Source organism: Archocentrus centrarchus, chromosome 11 (assembly GCF_007364275.1).
Source record: "Archocentrus centrarchus isolate MPI-CPG fArcCen1 chromosome 11, fArcCen1, whole genome shotgun sequence".
NCBI classification, from domain to species: Eukaryota; Metazoa; Chordata; class Actinopteri; order Cichliformes; family Cichlidae; genus Archocentrus; species Archocentrus centrarchus.
Genome location: NC_044356.1, coordinates 36331319 through 36351858, shown reverse-complemented (window position 1 = coordinate 36351858; position 20540 = coordinate 36331319). Strand labels below are relative to the sequence as shown.

At 48.3% G+C, this 20540-nt stretch overlaps 1 protein-coding gene across 4 annotated transcripts in view; it reads left to right on the top strand.

Moving 5' to 3' along the window:
- Positions 1–20540, top strand: part of col11a2 (collagen, type XI, alpha 2) — a 91470-nt gene that overhangs the window by 16998 nt on the left and 53932 nt on the right. For all 4 annotated transcript variants that reach the window (XM_030740547.1, XM_030740550.1, XM_030740549.1 and 1 more), the window contains one exon: positions 5856–6017. In XM_030740547.1, coding sequence (XP_030596407.1) covers positions 5856–6017 — 162 coding nt within the window. The remainder of the gene's footprint in view (positions 1–5855; positions 6018–20540) is intronic.

Below are 20540 nucleotides of genomic sequence, written 5' to 3'. Positions count from 1 at the left end.
GGAGCTTGAAAAAGGCGACTGGACTTCTTTTTGTTTCTTGAAGACGTTTCACCTCTCATCCGAAAGGCTTCTTCAGTTCTCAACCAAATGGTGGAGAGACCCAGGTATTTAAACCCCTGTGGGCGTAGTCCCCTGGAGGTGGTTATGACCCTCTATTGATCATGTGCGTGAACACATGTGCCCAGGTGTGAAGGGGGCGTGGGTCATATTTAATCAGTGGTTTCAGTTGAAACCAATTTAGGACTCCGCTCCATTGTTTCCTGTGGCCTATTGAGGTCACTGGAACAAAGGTGTGAATGGGGGTTGAGACGTCTGGGAAGGGAGCTCAGGACAGCACTGTAAGCGGGGGAAAGTTGGTGACGTAATCCACCTCCTCTGTTCAATGATGGTTGTTCACAGTGGACATAGATGGCTTCTTTCACTCCTCTTTCAAACCATCTGTTTTCCCTGTCCAAAATGTGAACATTGGCATCCTCAAAAGAGTCCCTTTTTTCCTTCAGATGCAGATGTACTGCTGAATCTTGTCCTGTCGAGGTGGCTCTTCTATGTTGTGCCATTCGTTTGTGAAGAGGCTGTTTGGTTTCACCAATGTAGAGGTCCGAGCACTCTTCACTGCACTGAACAGCATACACTACATCGCTGATCTTGTGTTTGGCGGGTTTGTCCTTGGGATGAACCAGTTTTTGCCTTAGGGTGTGACTTGGTTTGAAGTATACTGGGATGTCATGCTTGGAGAAAATTCTTCTGAGTTTCTCTGACAAGCCTGACACATATGGGATGACAATGTTGTTCCTCTTGTCCTTCCTATTCTCTGTAGTTTGTGTTTGGCCTTCATTTCTGTGCATCTTAGCTGATTTGATGAAGGCCCAGTCGGGGTAACCGCATGTTTTGAGGGCTTTCTTAATGTGTGTGTGTTCCTTATGCTTCCCTTCTGCCTTAGAGGGAACACTTTCCGCACGGTGTTGCAGGGTCCTGATCACCCCAAGTTTGTGTTCCAGAGGGTGGTGGGAGTCAAAGAGGAGATACTGGTCTGTGTGTGTGGGCTTCCGGTAAACTTCAATGTTGAGGCTTCCATCTTCCTCGATAAGCACCGCACAGTCCAGGAATGGTAACTTGTTATCTCTGGTGTCCTCCCTGGTAAAACGTATGTATTTATCCTGTCCTGAGCTCCCTTCCCAGACGTCTCAACCCCCATTCACACCTTTGTTCCACTGACCTCAATAGGCCACAGGAAACAATGGAGCGGAGTCCTAAATTGGTTTCAACTGAAACCACTGATTAATATGACCCATGCCCCCTTCACACCTGGGCACATGTGTTCACGCACATGATCAATAGAGGGTCATAACCACCTCCAGGGGACTCCGCCCACAGGGGTTTAAATACCTGGGTGTCTCCACCATTTGGTTGAGAACTGAAGAAGCCTTTCGGATGAGAGGTGAAACGTCTTCAAGAAACAAAAAGAAGTCCAGTCGCCTTTTTCAAGCTCCAGAGACTACTATGACCTGGATGACTGAGAATCTACACAGACATATTGCCTTGCACTTTGGGAGGAACACCCTTCAATTGGTGCGGGAGTATGAAAGGGACTCAAGAAAGCTAGCGGACTACAGGAACCACCTTTGTTTCAACTTGAGATGCAGACAGTCCAGACTGGTTCCCAAGAGTTTGCACCTTGGGTCCACAGTAAAAGGACATAGAGCTGACCAAATTCTATGGAGAGCACAGAACCACCTTTTGAGTGAAAGGATAAGACAGGTCCATTTCACCATAGATGCACTCCAGAACAAATCCACCAGACTCAGCAGAAACTCTCATCACTCTTACCTCACACCATCACAGAAGAAGTTTTTACATTTGTGGACAAAGCCCAGCTCGCACAACACATCAAAGGCAAGGAAAGACAACTACGTAAATTTCAAACTCTGCAAACCAAGGCATACCATTCATCTGTTAACAAACAGAACGACACGATAAGCAATGGAAACCAAGGAAAGTGGGTGAAGAACCTATCAGACAGGGTCCTCACCAAACCAGAAGAAAATGTGCTAGCCAAAGGACTCAACTTTGCCATAGCCCCACAACAGCTTCCTATAGTAGACCTCATCACAGCAACAGAAACCGCTATAAGAAATAACAAACTTTCTCATCCTGAAGCAGAACAGATCAGGATGAAAGTTTCAGCCACTCTCTCCAGTGCAAGACTTCCTCCATCCAACCTCACCATTCAGGAGAAGAAGGTCATCACAGCCCTAAGCAAGGATCAAAACATCACCATACTGCCAGCCGACAAGGGGAGGTGCACGGTTGTGCTGAATTCATCGGATTACCACAACAAAATTACTACACTCCTCAGTGACAACAATACTTATGAGGTCTTGAGACGTGATCCCACAAGCAACTACGAAAAAAGTTGTTTGCTGCCTGCAACAACTTGAAAAGGAAAAAGCCATTGACCGCCCCACTTACTACCGCCTGTACCCTGGAGAAACTACTCCATGCATTTATGGACTCCCAAAGATCCACAAAGAAGGAGTCCCACTTCGACCCATTATCAGCAGTATAAACTCGGTCACCTACAACATTTCCAAACACCTCGCCACCATCTTATCACCGCTTGTTGGCATCACACCCCACCACATTGAAAACTCTACAGATTTTACTAACAAGGTCCAGAATCTTGTACTGGATCCAGATGAAACCATGGTGTCCTTTGATGTGGTTTCACTTTTCACTTGCATACCCACAACTGAGGCAGTGGAGACCGTCAGAAGACGACTACAGGAAGACGATTCCTTACTGAACAGAACCAGCTTCACCCCAGATCAGATTTGTGCACTTTTAGATCTCTGCCTTACCACAACATATTTTAAATACAATGATGGATTCTACAGACAGAAGCATGGATGTGCCATGGGCTCCCCAGTGTCTCCCATTGTAGCCAACCTTTACATGGAGGAAGTGGAAAGTAAAGCTCTTGGTTCTTTCAAAGGGAAGGCACCTAGCCACTGGTACAGATATGTAGATGACACCTGGGTCAAAATCAAAACCCAAGAAGTAGAAGCCTTCACTCGTCACATTAACTCAGTGGATAAATACATACGTTTTACCAGGGAGGACACCAGAGATAACAAGTTACCATTCCTGGACTGTGCGGTGCTTATCGAGGAAGATGGAAGCCTCAACATTGAAGTTTACCGGAAGCCCACACACACAGACCAGTATCTCCTCTTTGACTCCCACCACCCTCTGGAACACAAACTTGGGGTGATCAGGACCCTACAACACCGTGCGGAAAGTGTTCCCTCTAAGGCAGAAGGGAAGCATAAGGAACACACACACATTGAGAAAGCCCTCAAAACATGCGGTTACCCCAACTGGGCCTTCATCAAATCAGCTAAGATGCACAGGAATGAAGGCCAAACACAAACTACAGAGAATAGGAAGGACAAGAGGAACAACATTGTCATCCCATATGTGTCAGGCTTGTCAGAGAAACTCAGAAGAATTTTCTCCAAGCATGACATCCCAGTATACTTCAAACCAAGTCACACCCTAAGACAAAAACTGGTTCATCCCAAGGACAAACCCGCCAAACACAAGATCAGCGATGTAGTGTATGCTGTTCAGTGCAGTGAAGAGTGCTCGGACCTCTACATTGGAGAAACCAAACAGCCTCTTCACAAACGAATGGCACAACATAGAAGAGCCACCTCGACAGGACAAGATTCAGCAGTACATCTGCATCTGAAGGAAAAAGGGCACTCTTTTGAGGATGCCAATGTCCACATTTTGGACAGGGAAAACAGATGGTTTGAAAGAGGAGTGAAAGAAGCCATCTATGTCCACTGTGAACAACCATCATTGAACAGAGGAGGTGGATTACGTCACCAACTTTCCCCCGCTTACAGTGCTGTCCTGAGCTCCCTTCCCAGACGTCTCAACCCCCATTCACACCTTTGTTCCACTGACCTCAATAGGCCACAGGAAACAATGGAGCGGAGTCCTAAGTTGGTTTCAACTGAAACCACTGATTAAATATGACCCACGCCCCCTTCACACCTGGGCACATGTGTTCACGCACATGATCAATAGAGGGTCATAACCACCTCCAGGGGACTCCGCCCACAGGGGTTTAAATACCTGGGTGTCTCCACCATTTGGTTGAGAACTGAAGAAGCCTTTCGGATGAGAGGTGAAACGTCTTCAAGAAACAAAAAGAAGTCCAGTCGCCTTTTTCAAGCTCCAGAGACTATAGAAGAGGAAACAGCAAAAAGACTTTGTGGTACAATTTTTTCTTCATTGCTGTCATTTGTTTTGCACCACAGAAATGCATCAGCGATGCCACCGCAGGGCTGGCTGTGAATGCACTTAATGTTAGCAGCACCGTTAGCTCCTCGCTGCCCCTCAAACACAGAGAAGCTCACCGAGGCCGAGGGAGGATGCAGCTGCCACACTTTAAAACCTCAGTGAGATATGATTTATAATTACACTTCTTTGAAAAATGATCTTTAAGTGTATGAAATCCAGATGTGTTCAGGCCTGGGCTGAATGTGTATTTGTTATTCCATCTAATTGGACATCGGGGTACAAACTTCACTGGTATTTAAAGTCTTTAAATGAGCTTCATTTGATTTCAAATAAAAGAAATGTCAGTATAAGCTCCCCCTGCATTTACAATAATAATATTCTTGATCCCAAGCTCCGGCAGATCTCCGGCCTTTATGTGATTTAACACCAGGTCAACATATCTGAGCAAAATCTAATAATCACTCACTGATGCACACAGAACAGCATGTTAATAATTATAATTAGATTCTCTGTGTCTGCTGTTAGATCACCATCAAGGAAATTATCTATAACATACACAACTGTGCTTCAACCTGATGTTTCACACTTCTGTGTTCATTATGGGGCATCATGAAGAGAATCAAACCCAGAGTGACACTGTGCCTTTGAGCAATTCAAGAAAGCTGCTGCAGAGTGCAGAAACCGGCCGCAGATGGAGACGGGATGTGAGGTTGTTTCTGTGTGTGTGTGTGTGTGTGTGTGTGTGTGTGTGTGTGTGTGTGTGTGTGTGTGTGTGTGTGTGTGTGTGTGTGTGTGTGTGTGTGTGTGTGAGACGCTCTGAGTTAAACCTGCACCGGTTCATTTATGTGGTTTGGACGGCTGCCCGCTGTCACACAGACCCTCCTTTCTTACACCTAAATGTACAGTGGGGTCATTGTGGGCATCTTCTGGAGCTGATCCTGTATCAGTGGTTCAGGAACATTTAAGATGAGCCTTTTTTTGATTCTCTGGCAAATAATGACTGCAATGACAAATAAAGCTGCTCTTTTTAAATATCTATTATAAAATATCACTTATTTCTGTACAGCTTTAGGCGGACAGAATATTTAGGCCTGCCGTGGTGCCATAAAGAAGGCCTGAGACTCTTTCTCTGTTTTAGTGTCTGCAAAGAAAAAACTGCTCTTTGTTTTGTTCTCTGTGCAGAAAAAAGCTGAACCCTCATTAAGAAGTTCTCTTTGGTTTCCTCTGGAGCTTGAAAAAAAGGCAACTGGACTTCTTTTTGTTGAGAACTCTCCACCATTTGGTTGAGAACTGAAGAAGTCTTTTGGATGAGAGGTGAAACGTGTTCAAGAAACAAAAAGAAGTCCAGTCGCCTTTTTTTCAAGCTCCAGCGACTGCTGTGACCTGGATGACTGAGAATCTACACAGACTCTTTGGTTTCCATTGCTCTGAAAGATTCGCAGAGCAGTGGGGTTAATGATGACTGTGTGTGAGGTGATTTAGAGCACTTTTTCTGTTTACTTGAATGTAATGACCGTTTTCTTCTCTGGTTTCTCCGTCATCAGACCCAGTGGATGTGTTACGGGCTCTGCAGGTTCCCTCCCTCCCGGAGGGTGTGAAGAAGGTCGCTGGCTTCTGCACATCCCGTCGCTCTGGCAGCCCCGATCACGCTTTCCGCATCACCAAGAAGGCCCAGATCTCCGCCCCCACCAAGCAGCTCTTCTCAGGTAGGGTGCCGCCTGACTGGGTGTCGAAGTGTTTCTGGACAAACTGCTTTTTAAATATTGTCAAACAAGCTAAATTAGTTTCATTGTTTGTGTTTAAGTGACTGACTGAAATATTCTATCATTAAAATGTTTTCAGTTATTTCTCTGATCAAAGTGAACAATTCAGTTGTTCACAGGTCATCGTAAAAATGTCACAATAAATCTGCTGCCTTGCAGCCAAAGATTTTGCTTTGACACAACAATAGGTACAATACAGTACTGTGCAAAAGTCTTGAGTCAACCTTCATTTTGAAAGATGGGAAACAGGTGCAGCAATTTGTTGAAACCTACATTTAAATACAGCATATGAGGCAAACAGAGTTTTTACACTTCTAATAAGTCTGAAAGTCGATATTTGGTGTGACCTCATTTATCCTTCAGCGCAGCCTGAACTCTCCGAGGCAGCTTCCTGCAGGAATCCTTCTCCAGGCTTCATGGAGGACATTCAGAGCTGTTCTCTGGATGTTTCTGGCTTTTGTCCTGGTCTCTGTCAGGATGGTCCCACACTGCTTCAATAATGTTAAGGTCCGGGCTCTGGGGAGGTCGATCCATGACTCCATGATTAATGCTTTTACTGCTGCAGATAGTTTTTCAGGCCTGCTGCTTCTTCTTTTGTCCTCCTCGTGTTCAGTTGCCTCATTTTTAAGGACACACTGCACAGCATGCAGAGATATACAAAGTTTTGTCTGTCAAACTGTGTCTGTGTTATCTTTGGCAACAAATCAGGTTTTGGTGGCAGGCTGCTGGTAACAAAGTGCCCAAAGATATCATTTAAAATTGGTTCTTTGCTAAGTTGTGTGGTGACTTTTTTATACTTGAATGATTCGTAGGTCATTTTTTTAAGTGACTTAGCAAACAAACAACATTTGCTGTGAAAATGGTCCAACGGCTGGAGTGAAAAAGAACTGAAAAGCAGCCAATGTTCAAAAAATGTTGAAAGACCTCCAGAAAGCCTGAAGAACCACTGCTCAAGAGCACTTCAAAAAATCATGAGGCAGCCTGGAAGCAAACTATAAAGAAATAAGGAGTCTTCTGCACAGTACTGCACAACAACAGCAGATACACAGTTAAAGTTTGTTTGCTTTGAGTATTTTATAATTCTTCATAGATGCTCAGTTTGGATCCAGACAGGAATAGAGGAGAAAATAATTCATACATACGTGTGATGAAGTTTCACGTGCTGCAGTCAGACTAATTAACTTGGTCAGATTTGGTAGTTAACCCTGAGTCAGCACTTTGGTATTATTACAGTTCTTAATAGCAAATAAGACATTATATTATTTTAATAATTACTAATGAGGTTGTTTTAGTCAAACCTTACAGTGTAAAAGAGGAAGATGAGAGGTGACCGTGCTTTTTCAGTCCCTGCCCCAAACTGTGGAATGATCTCCCTCTGCACATCAGGCAGGCTGACTCACTCTGCTTTTAAATGCTCTCTTAAAACACATTTCTTCTCTTTGGATTTTAACTCAGTCTGAGTCTTCTTATTGTTTATTGTTTCAATTGTGGTTTTAGTTTTTTATATATGTGTTTTAAACCTGTTTGCTCTTACTTGTGTACAGCACTTTGGCCAATGGCATTGATTTTAAAGTGCTTTATAAATAAAGTTGAGTTAAGTTGAGTTGAGTTTAATATTTATCCTGAATTCCAGGATGAAACCTGTAATTATGTTTGCTCTGAGCTGTGAGGAGCTGCTGGATCTCTGCTCACTGCTCAAGGATGTAAAGTATAATTATATGCAGGAGCAGAATTAAACAGTTTAGCTTCAGAAAGCTGCCTGACAGTCAGGACTGAGCAGAGACGGTGGCACTTGTGTGGTTCTGAATAAATTCTCTCAAGTCAAAGTTTAGCTGTGCCCACCTCTTATTGTGTGATATACCATCTATAGCCTGATATTATGTAATTATGCTGACATATATATTAAATTTTAATCACTTAAAGCTCATCATCACTGCTGTCATCCTGATCTCTTTCATCAGTAACCACTGGTTCATCTCATTGCACTCTGACTTCTCTCTCCTGCATCGATTCTTTTACTTCACTGATAAAAACGATTCTGTGGTGAAGTAAATCTAACATAACTGAATCTGTGAAATCAACAATAAAAAATCAAGTTAGTACCTTTACACAAATATACATAGTATTAAGTTCAAAAACATTTGTTCAAGATACAAGACACTGAAATTTTTTTCAGAAAATAAATTGTTTAAGTACTGAGAGCCAATCTTTTTAAGTTCATCCACACAACAAAAAATAATCTTGTTATCTTTACTGCGTTTCATCTGCAATGTTCATTTGGTATAGACCAGGGGTCTGCAACCTTTAACACTCAAAGAGCCATTTGGACCCGGTTTCAACAGAAAAGAAAACACGAGAGCCGCAAATACTTTTTTGATGACCCCTCCTTTTTTCATACCTTCTTCACGTTACTGTCCGATCACTCTGACACCACACTTATGATAGGAGGAGACTTCAACCTGGTACTTAATGCAGATACTGACAGGCTCAGTACAGCAGTGAGTCAGAGGAACTGGCAGTCTGCAGACATTCTTAAACAGTACATGAAGGATTTTGGTCTTTGTGACGCTTGGCGTTCACATCACCCCACTCTGAGAGATTATGCTTTTTTCTCCCCAGTACATCACTCTCACTCCCGCTTAGATTACTTTTTAGTTAGCAGCTCCATGATGATGGATATCACAGACACTCAGATTCACCCTATCACGATCAGTGATCATGCACCAGTGTCTATGTCTGTGACACAGAAAAGAGTCACACCACCAATCAGGAACTGGAGATTTAATACATCATTACTTAAAGAACAAGACTTCATTAATTATTTCAAAAAGGAGTGGTCAGCATATTTAGAACATAATAATCTACCAGGAATATCACCATGTGTTCTTTGGGAAGCAGGAAAGGCAGTAATGAGGGGTAAAATAATATCTTACTGCTCGCATAAGAAAAATAAAGAAAACACACGTGTTAGAATTAGAACAAAAAATGAAATCTTTAGAAACAGCCTATGCTGCTTCACCACAGGAACATATAATTAACAACCTGAGGAAACTGAAACTGGAGTTAAATGAAATAATTGATAAAGGGACACAATTCATGTTGCAGAGGCTGCGTTTAGAAAACTTCGAACATGGAAATAAATCTGGAAAATTCTTGGCCAACCAGTTAAAATTAAATAAAGAAAAAACAGCTATTTTTTCTATTAAAGACTCGACTGGTAACATTACTCATGACCTACACCAATAAATAACTCTTTTAAAGACTTTTATGAAGCCTTATACTCATCACAAATTAATCCATCTGATACTGAAATTGAAGAATATCTTAATATAAATCTACCTAAACTAAATGACAAACAGGCTTCAGCTCTGGATTCACCTCTTTCATTATCTGAATTTTATGAAGCAATACAGCAGCTCCCAAATAATAAAGCCCAAGGCCCGGATGGTTTTCCGGCAGAGTTTTATAAAGAATTTTGGTCTGTCCTAAAACCCTCTTTTCTCAGAATGGTGGCTCAAATTCAGATCAATCATACGGTCTGTCATGCCCGGGGAGGAAACGGGCGAGGAAAGGCAAACACGCAGGACACCAGAGGTAAACATCACTAAAAAAGGGATTTATTTAAGCAGGGAAAAACAAATACAAAAATCTTGGAAGGGAGACGACGGGCAGACACAGGGAGCAAAAAACAAAAACAAAACCCAGGCAGGGAGCCAACAGGAAGAAGGCCCAGGAACGAAACCAAAACACAGGGGACAAAACAAAAAACAACAAGGCAGGCCAAAAACAGTTCAAAGTGCAGGGGAGTCCATGGGAAAACCAAAACAAAACACAGGAACCCAAAAACAGGTCAGAATAGTTCAGGGGAAGGCCCAAAACAGAAAACATAGTTCAGGAGGCCGCACAGGCCAAGGGGCCACAAAGCAGAGGCTGGATGAGGGAGGCCAAACGCGCCTCCAGCGGCGGTGGCGGCGGCGACGTGGAGGAGACACTGGAGGCCGACCGCGCTCCCAGCGGCGGCGGCGACGACGTGGAGGAGACACTGGAGGCCGACCATGCTCCCAGCGGCGGCAGCGACGAGGACGAGGAGGAACCACTGGAGGCCGACCGCGCTCCCAGCGGCGGCGGCGACGACGAGGAGCAGACACTGGAGGCCGACCGCGGGGCATGCGGTGGCGGCGACGGGGAGCAGGCATTGGAGGCCGACCGCGGGGCATGCGGCGGTGGAGACGGGCGACCCCGGGCTCTGGTGGGGAACCCTCGGGCGGCGCGGAGCGCTCGGACTGAGCGGGACCCTCTGGCTCGGAGCGCTCGGACTGAGCGGAGACCCCCACCGGCTCGGACTGAGCGGGACCCCCTGGCTTGGAGCGCTCGGACTGAGCGGAGACCCCCACCGGCTCGGACTGAGCGGGACCCTCTGGCTCGGAGCGCTCGGACTGAGCGGAGACCCCCAACGGCTCGGAGCGCTCGGACTGAGCGGAGACCCCCAACGGTTCGGACTGAGCGGAGACCCCCAACGGCTCGGACTGAGCGGAGACCCCCAACGGCTCGGACTGAGCGGTCATAACCCTGGGCAGCAGGGGCTGCGTAGGGGGCAGTGTGGGTGTGGCTGAGACAACCGGCTGCGTGGAAGCAGGCCGGGGAGCGACTGGAGCTAGAGCTGACTGAGGGCGAGGGAGAGCGACTGGAGCTAGAGCTGACTGAGGGCGAGGGAGAGCGACTGGAGCTAGAGCTGACTGAGGGCGAGGGAGAGCGACTGGAGCTGACTGAGGGCGAGGGAGAGCGACTGGAGCTGACTGAGGGCGAGGGAGAGCGACTGGAGCTGACTGAGGGCGAGGGAGAGCGACTGGAGCTGACTGCGTGGAAGCACCCTGAGAGCTAGGGAGAGCTGCAGAGGCTGACTGAGACCCTACTGCTGCAGCTAACACTGAAAACTGATGCGGAGGCTTGGAACTAGCTGCCCCCACCCGCGGAACAGGAACGGGTGCAGAGGTCAGCCCGTCCGTGGCTGCCCCCACCCTCGGAACAGGTACGGGTGCAGGGGTCAGCCCGTCCGTGGCTGCCCCCACCCGCGGAACAGGTACGGGTGCAGAGGTCAGCCCGTCCGTGGCTGCCCCCACCCGCGGAACAGGTACGGGTGTAGGGGAAGCTGAAGGGACCGAAGCTGAGGAGGAAGCTAAGAGGACTGAAGGGATCAGAACTGAAGTAGAGGGGAACGAAGGAACAGAGAGAGCAGAAGCTAAGGGCGTTAGAGCTAACTGCGAGCTAGGGGAGACTGACTGCGAGGAGACTGACTGTGTGGAAACTGACTGAGAGCTAGGGAGAGCTGCTGGCGCTACAGCTGACTGGGGAGACAGAGACTGAGCTGCTGGCGCTACAGCGGACCGAGACTGAGCTGCTGGCGCTACAGCGGACCGGGACTGAGCTGCTGGCGCTACAGCGGACCGGGACTGAGCATGAGCTGACACTGGGGACTGAGCATGAGCTGACACTGGGGACTGAGAATGAGCTGACACTGGGGACTGAGAATGAGCTGACACTGGGGACTGAGAATGAGCTGACACTGGGGACTGCTGTAGATGAAGGGTGGAGGTTAAGAAATCCTGCACTAACCCATGCAGAGAGCCAAATAGCCAAGAGTAATCATCGACTAGCCCTTGCAGCTGGGCCGTGAGCTGTTGCTGTTCCTGCTCACATGGGTCAGCCAGAAGGTCCATAACCAGTAAATCCACCCTACGGATAATGGTCTGCTTTGCCACCTCAGGGAGGGGAAAGGCAGGGGGGTGACGGGAATAATTGTCCGCAGGCATAGTAGCGTTGAAGCCAGTGTTACTCACGGAAACGGAGGATTGGGCGTGAAGTGGTGAAGCGGTCCGCGGCGTTATACCGCTCGGGTCTAGGGGTGCCTTCCGCCGTTGCTGCCGGGAACTCCCTCTCCTCCACGGCTGCCGAGGAAGGGAGGGATCAGCGAAAGGGGAGGCAGGTGAGTGACGATGACGGGGACTGTTCAAAGACCCCGGGCCCCCCAGCGCTAGACGAGTGCTGTCGAAAAAATTGGAGCCGGAGGGGGTTTTGTAATGGTCGCGTCGTTCTGTCATGCCCGGGGAGGAAACGGGCGAGGAAGGGCAAACACGCAGGACACCAGAGGTAAACATCACTGAAAAAGGGATTTATTTAAGCAGGGAAAAACAAATACAAAAATCTTGGAAGGGAGACGACGGGCAGACACAGGGAGCACAGGGAACACACGGGCACACAACATCAACGACGCGACAACGAACACATAGAAACTGAGGGCTTAAATACACACTGGGTAATCAGGGGAAGAGGAAACAGCAGGGCAACAACAGGTGAGGCAAATGAAACTAATTACACAGGGGAGGAAAAGCGAAACACAAAGCACAGGGGAACCAGACTGTCAAAATAAACAGGAAGTGACTAACCAAGGAATATGCTGACTAAACACGGGGAACAGGCACAGACTCAGGACAGAGATGCAGACTAGTCACAACACTAGGAAACACAAGACATCAACATACCGGGAGGACACACTCAGGAAATGAACTATAACACAAAAACACTGGGCAAACGGCCCAGGACATGACACAGTCTCTCCAAACATGAACTCTGCTAACATTAGCCTGCTTCTTAAACCAGGCAAAGACCCCACACTCCCATCCAGCTACAGGCCACTCTCTCTTATTAATGTAGACCTTAAAATAATTTGCAAAGTCCTTGCCAGAAGGTTAGAAAAAAATCACTCCATCTATTATACATCCAGTCCAAACAGGTTTTATCAAGGGTCGGCACTCAGCCAATAATACACGCAGACTGATAAATGTAATAGATTACTGTTCTATTAATAAATTAGAAACCACAGCTGTCTCTTTAGATGCAGAGAAGGCATTTGATCGGGTAAATTGGAAATTTCTGTTAGCAGTTCTACACAAATTTGGATTTGGTTCATCCTTCATAAACTGGATCAGAACATTATACAGCTCTCCAAATGCAGGTGTTAGAACAAATGATCTTATTTCCCAAAGCTTCAGTCTGCAGAGAGGCACCAGGCAGGGCTGCCCGCTTTCTCCTTCACTTTTTGTCATTTTCATTGAACCACTAGCAGCAGCAATCCGACAAAATGTAGATATTAAAGGAATTCAAACAGAAAACACAGACCATAAGATAAGCCTTTGTGCTGATGATGTATTACTTTTCCTTGGGAACCCACAAACCTCTCTTCTGAAAACAATCACATTTATAGATAAGTTATCATCTATATCAGACTACTCCATCAATTGGAGTAAATCAACCGTTTTACCTCTGAATTGTAACTTTCAGAACACCACGACCACCTCGCTACAATCTGGCAACATCAGATATTTAGGTGTTAATTTTTCCCCCAGGCTGTCAGACCTGGTACGGTTGAATCATATTCCTCTGTTAAAAACAATAGAGGATGATCTCACATGCTGGAACTCTCTACCTATATCTATCATGGGGAGAGTTGCCACAATAAAAATGTTGATTTTGCCTAAAATCAATTATCTGTTTTCACTGATCCCTAATAAACCTTCTGTTATTTGGTTTAAGTCTCTGGACTCAAACATTTCAAAATTTCTATGAAAAAATAAAACCTCAAGAATAAGTTTAAAGACATTACAAAAGCTAAAATGCAGTGGTGGTCTAGAACTTCCAAACTTTTATCACTATTTCTTAGCCAATAGATTACAGTATATTTCAAATCAAGCCCTTTAGACAGCCCATGGCTGGATTTAGAACAAACACTCTGTGGAAAAGTGAAAATCTCTGACTTGCCTTTCATTAGCTCCAGTATTAAACATCATAACTGCTTTAAAAGTCTTAACATAAACACCTCTCTGACAGCCTGGTGGGAATTTTTAAAGATAAGTAAGTCTTCACTTGTCCCATGTAAACTGACACCAATTTGGAACAATCCAGATATATGTCAGAAAAAGACAGTACTGAATTTTTTAGCATGGCAAGAGAAAGGAATAAAGAATTTAGAACATGTTATTCATAATGGGACCTTTATTTTATTTGAAGAACTTATTTCAAAATATGAAATTAGCAATAGCAAATTTCTTGAATACCAGCAGTTGAGGTCCATCATACAGGCAAGGTTTAACTTAAATAATTTTAAATTAGAAACCCCTGTATTGGTAACAGAATTTCTAAATCTTTATACCCCTAAATTATTATCAAAAATATATGTTATTATTAAAAATTAATGATTCAATATACTTCCCAACTACAAAATGGGAGCGAGATCTTTCCATCAACCCAGAGGAAATCTTCTGGACACAGATATGTTTAAACACTTTCAAAATGATTAAAAGTCCAAATTTACAACTTATACAATACAAAATTCTCCATAGAATACATTATACAGGACACAGGATGTTCCAAATGGGCCTCAGAGACACATATATGCACCCACTGTTCAACCATACTGAAAACTATATGCATGCAATTTGGTCTTGTACACCTGTTCAGAGGTTCTGGCAGAGGATATGTGAACACTTATCCACATGTTTTAATTGCGATATCCCAGCATCATCAAAATTGTGCATTTTAGGTGATTTAAGTGAATTAAACATGGAAACAAATATATCACACATAGTTCTTACTGCCTTATGCATCGCTAATCTTATGCATCCCAACCTGAAGCAGAACAGATCAGGATGAAAGTTTCAGCCACTCTCTCCAGTGCAAGACTTCCTCCATCCAACCTCACCATTCAGGAGAAGAAGGCCATCACAGCCCTAATAAGGATCAAAACATCACCATACTGCCAGCTGACAAGGGGAGGTGCACTGTTGTTCTGAATTCATCGGATTACCACAACAAAATTACTACACTCCTCGGTGACAACTACCGCCTGTACCCTGGAGAAACTACTCCATGCATTTATGGACTCCCGAAGATCCACAAAGAAGGAGTCCCACTCCGACCCATTATCAGCAGTATAAACTCAGTCACCTACAACATTTCCAAACACCTCGCCACCATCTTATCACCGCTTGTTGGAAACACACCACCACATTGAAAACTCCACAGATTTTACTAACAAGGTCCAGAATCTTGTACTGGATCCAGATGAAACCATGGTGTCCTTTGATGTGGTTTCACTTTTCACTTGCATACCCACAACTGAGGCAGTGGAGACCGTCAGAAGACGACTACAGGAAGACGACTCCTTACAGAACAGAACCAGCTTCACCCCAGATCAGATTTGTGCACTTTTAGACCTCTGCCTTACCACAACATATTTCAAATACAATGATGGATTCTACAGACAGAAACATGGATGTGCCATGGGCTCCCCAGTGTCTCCCATTGTAGCCAACCTTTACATGGAGGAAGTGGAAAGTAAAGCTCTTGGTTCTTTCAAAGGGGTGGCACCTAGCCACTGGTACAGATATGTAGATGACACCTGGGTCAAAATCAAAACCCAAGAAGTAGAAGCCTTCACTCGTCACATCAACTCAGTGGATAAATACATACGTTTTACCAGGGAGGACACCTGAGATAACAAGTTACCATTCCTGGTCTTTGCAGTGCTTATTGAGGAAGATGGAAGCCTCAACATTGAAGTTTACCGGAAGCCCACACACACAGACCAGTATCTCCTCTTTGACTCCCACCACCCTCTGGAACACAAACTTGGGGTGATCAGGACCCTACAACACCGTGCGGAAAGTGTTCCCTCTAAGGCAGAAGGGAAACAAAAGGAACACACACACATTAAGAAAGCCCTCAAAACATGTGGTTACCCCAACTGGACTTTCATCAAATCAGCCAAGATGCACAGGAATGAAGGCCAAACACAAACTACAGAGAATAAGAAGGACAAGAGGAAGAACATTGTCATCCCTTATGTGTCCGGCTTGTCAGAGAAACTCAGAAGAATTTTCTCCAAGCATGACATCCCAGTATACTTCAAACCAAGTCACACCCTAAGGGAAAAACTGGTTCATCCCAAGGACAAACCCCCCAAACACAAGATCAGCAATGTAGTGTATGCTGTTCAGTGCAGCGAAGAGTGCTCGGACCTCTACATTGGTGAAACCAAACAGCCTCTTCACAAACGAATGGCACAACATAGAAGAGCCACCTCAACAGGACAAGACTCAGCTGTACATCTGCATCTGAAGGTCAAAGGGCACTCTTTGAGGATGCCAATGTTCACATTTTGGATAGGGAAGGGACAGGGAAGAGATTACACAGCCGTGGGGAATAGGTTTTATTACAGTAGAAGTCTTTCTGAATTCTTTCATTATTATGCTCTTCAATGCCAACACAGTACAGAGCAGCTACCTAAACTCTGCTCCCAGTGAGGTCGATTATCTCGTCAATAGTTTTACATCCTCACTGTGTATGACTTTGGATACTGTGGCTCCTCTGAAAAGGAAAGCTTCAAATCAGAAGTGCCTGACTGTCATGTCCTGGGCCGTTTGCCCAGTGTTTTTGTGTTATAGTTCATTTCCTGAGTGTGTCCTCCCGGTATGTTGATGTCTTGTGTTTCCTAGTGTTGTGACTAGTCTGCGTCTCTGTCCTGAGTCTGTGCCTGTTTCCCGTGTTTAGTCAGCATGTTCCTTGGTTAGTCACTTCCTGTTTATTTTGACAGTCTGGTTCCCCTGTGCTTTGTGTTTAGCTTTGCCTCCCCTGTGTAATTAGTTTCATTTGCCTCACCTGTTGTTGCCCTGCTGTTTCCTCTTCCCCTGATTACCCAGTGTGTATTTAAGCCCTCAGTTTCTATGTGTTCGTTGTTGCGTCGTTGACGTTGTGTGCCCATGTGTTCCTGTGCTCCCTGTGTCTGCCCTTCGTCTCCCTTCGTGAATAAAGACCTTTCAGTTATGCCTTTCTCCGGAGTCCCTCGTGTTTGCCCTTCCTCGCCTGTTTCCTCCCCGGCCATGACAGAACGACGCGACCATACTAAAGACCCTGCAAGCTGCGGCCGCTACAACGGCACTCGCCTGGCGCTGGGGGGACCAGCTTTTTTGAATGGTCCCCGGCGATGCCGCTCACCGCCCCCGCCTAAACCGCAGGTCTGCCGCGTGGGCGGACTGTTTTTGGCACCGGCCGCTCCCTCACCTGCCTCTCCGTTCGCTCGCCCCTCTTCCCTCTCACAGACAGAGCAGCAAGGGAGGAGGAGGAATTCCCGGCCGCTGCGGGAGGAGTTTTTTCCGGCGCCGTGCGGCATAACGCCACGGATTTTCCCGCCGTCTGCGCCGCCCGCTTCCGTGGGGTGGAAGTTTGGCTCTCAGCAGCAGACAGAGCAACTTCAGCCCACCGACATTGTGAGTGAGTCTGTTCTGTTCCCGAAAGTGACTGTTCCTTCTCATGACGTCATGTACTCTGCTGCTTCCTCCCTCTCAGAGGAGAGCAGGAAAATTCTGATCCGAAGAGTGGACCGATTATGCTTGGACTTGTTATCTGACCTGTGTAAGGAGGAACAGGAAGCCATCACCACCAGGCTTCAAGACCTGATTGCCAGTTTCCCTTGGCTGTTGGACTCCTTGCATGGGTTTAGTGAAAGAGTTTGTAATCACCACCCTTCACCTACAGCCTGCACCACAGACCACTGCTGCAGCCTCTCAGTCACTCCTGTCAGTTTCCTTAGCTTCGTCCCAGTCTTCCCAGTCAGCTGTAGCTCCAGCTCCCCCTCAGTCGCAGTGTTCCCAGTCAGCTGTAGCTCCAGCTCCCCCTCAGTCTCAGTCTCCCCAGTCAGCTGTAGCTCCAGCTCTCCATAGCTCGCAGTCTGCTCCCACGCAGCCAGCTTTCCATAGCTCGCGGTCCGCTCCCACGCAGCCAGCTTTCCCTGGCTCCCGGTCCGCTCCCACGCAGCCGGATCTCCCTGGCTCCCGGTCCGCTCCCACGCAGCCGGATCTCCCTGGCTCCCGGTCCGCTCCCACGCAGCCGGATCTCCCTGGCTCCCGGTCCGCTCCGACGCAGCCGGATCTCCCTGGCTCCCGGTCCGCTCCGACGCAGCCGGATCTCCCTAGCTCCCGGTCCGCTTCCACGCAGCCGGATCCCCCTAGCTCCCGGTCCGCTTCCACGCAGCCGGATCCCCCTAGCTCCCGGTCAGTCTCCTCGCAGCCGGATCTCCCTAGCTCCCGGTCAGTCTCCTCGCAGCCGGATCTCCCTAGCTCCCGGTCAGTCTCCTCGCAGTCAGTCTCCTCGCAGTCAGTCTCCTCGCAGTCAGTCTCCCCTAGCTCGCAGTTAGCTCTAACGCCCTTAGCTTCTGCTCTCTCTGTTCCTTCGTTCCCCTCTACTTCAGTTCTGATCCCTTCAGTCCTCTTAGCTTCCTCCTCAGCTTCGGTCCCTTCAGCTCCCCCTGCACCCGTACCTGTTCCGCGGGTGGGGGCAGCCACGGACGGGCTGACCTCTGCACCCGTTCCTGTTCCGCGGGTAGGGGCAGCTAGGTCCAAGCCTCCGCATCAGTTTTCAGTGTTAGCTGCAGCAGTAGGGTCTCAGTCAGCCTCTGCAGCTCTCCCTAGCTCTCAGTCAGCTCCAGTCGCTCTCCCTCGCCCTCAGTCAGCTCCAGTCGCTCTCCCTCGCCCTCAGTCAGCTCCAGTCGCTCCCCCTCGCCCTCAGTCAGCTCCAGTCGCTCTCCCTCGCCCTCAGTCAGCTCCAGTCGCTCTCCCTCGCCTCAGTCAGCTCCAGTCGCTCTCCCTCGCCCTCAGTCAGCTCCAGTCGCTCCCCCTCGCCCTCAGTCAGCTCCAGTCGCTCCCCCTCGCCTTCAGTCAGCTCCAGTCGCTCCCCCTCGCCTTCAGTCAGCTCCAGTCGCTCCCCCTCGCCTTCAGTCAGCTCCAGTCGCTCCCCCTCGCCTTCAGTCAGCTCCAGTCGCTCCCCCTCGCCCTCAGTCAGCTCCAGTCGCTCCCCCTCGCCTTCAGTCAGCTCCAGTCGCTCCCCCTCGCCTTCAGTCAGCTCTAGCTCCAGTCGCTCCCCGGCCTGCTTCCACGCAGCCGGTTGTGTCAGCCACACCCACACTGCCCCCTACGCAGCCCCTGCTGCCCAGAGTGACGGCCACTCAGTCCGCACCTCCGTCTTCAGACTCGACTGGTCACCCTGCAGAGCAGTCCGAGCCGTTGGGGGTCTCCGCTCAGTCCGAGCGCTCCAAGCCAGAGGGTCCCGCTCAGTCCGAGCGCTCCGAGCCGTTGGGGGTCTCCGCTCAGTCCGAGCTGTTGGGGGTCTCCGCTCAGTCCGAGCGCTCCGCGCCAGAGGGTCCCGCTCAGTACGAGCCGGTGGGGGTCTCCGCTCAGTCCGAGCGCTCCGAGCCAGGGGGTCCCGCTCAGTCCGAGCCGGTGGGGGTCTCCGCTCAGTCCGAGCGCTCCGAGCCAGGGGGTCCCGCTCAGTCCGAGCGCTCCGCGCCGCCTGAGGGTTCCCCACCAGAGCCCGGGGTCACGCGTCTCCGCCGCCGCATGCCCCGCGGTCGGCCTCCAGTGCCTGCTCCCCGTCGCCGCCACCGCATGCCCCGCGGTCGGCCTCCAGTGTCTGCTCCCCGTCGCCGCCGCCGCATGCCCCGCGGTCGGCCTCCAGTGTCTCCTCCACGTCGTCGCCGCCGCCGCTGGGAGTGCGGTCGGCCTCCAGTGTCTCCTCCACGTCGCCGCCGCCGCCGCTAGAGGTGCGGTCGGCCTCCCTCATCCAGCCTCTGCTTTGTGGCCCCTTGGCCTGTGCGGCCTCCTGAACTATGTTTTCTGTTTTGGGCCTTCCCCTGAACTCTTCTGACCTGTTTTTGGGTTCCTGTGTTTTGTTTTGGTTTTCCCATGGACTCCCCTGCACTTTGAACTGTTTTTGGCCTGCCTTGTTGTTTTTTGTTTTGTCCCCTGTGTTTTGGTTTCGTTCCTGGGCCTTCTTCCTGTTGGCTCCCTGCCTGGGTTTTGTTTTTGTTTCGGGCCCTCCTTCCTGGTCCCCCTCCTCCCCCCCGGTCTCGTTTTTGTTTCGGCCGTCGGGAGCCGGCCTTTAAGGGGGGGGTACTGTCATGTCCTGGGCCGTTTGCCCAGTGTTTTTGTGTTATAGTTCATTTCCTGAGTGTGTCCTCCCGGTATGTTGTCTTGTGTTTCCTAGTGTTGTGACTAGTCTGCGTCTCTGTCCTGAGTCTGTGCCTGTTCCCCGTGTTTAGTCAGCATGTTCCTTGGTTAGTCACTTCCTGTTTATTTTGACAGTCTGGTTCCCCTGTGCTTTGTGTTTAGCTTTGCCTCCCCTGTGTAATTAGTTTCATTTGCCTCACCTGTTGTTGCCCTGCTGTTTCCTCTTCCCCTGATTACCCAGTGTGTATTTAAGCCCTCAGTTTCTATGTGTTCGTTGTCGCGTCGTTGACGTTGTGTGCCCATGTGTTCCTGTGCTCCCTGTGTTTGCCTTTCGTCTCCCTTCATGAATAAAGACCTTTCAGTTATGCCTTTCTCTGGAATCCCTCGTGTTTGCCCTTCCTCGCCTGTTTCG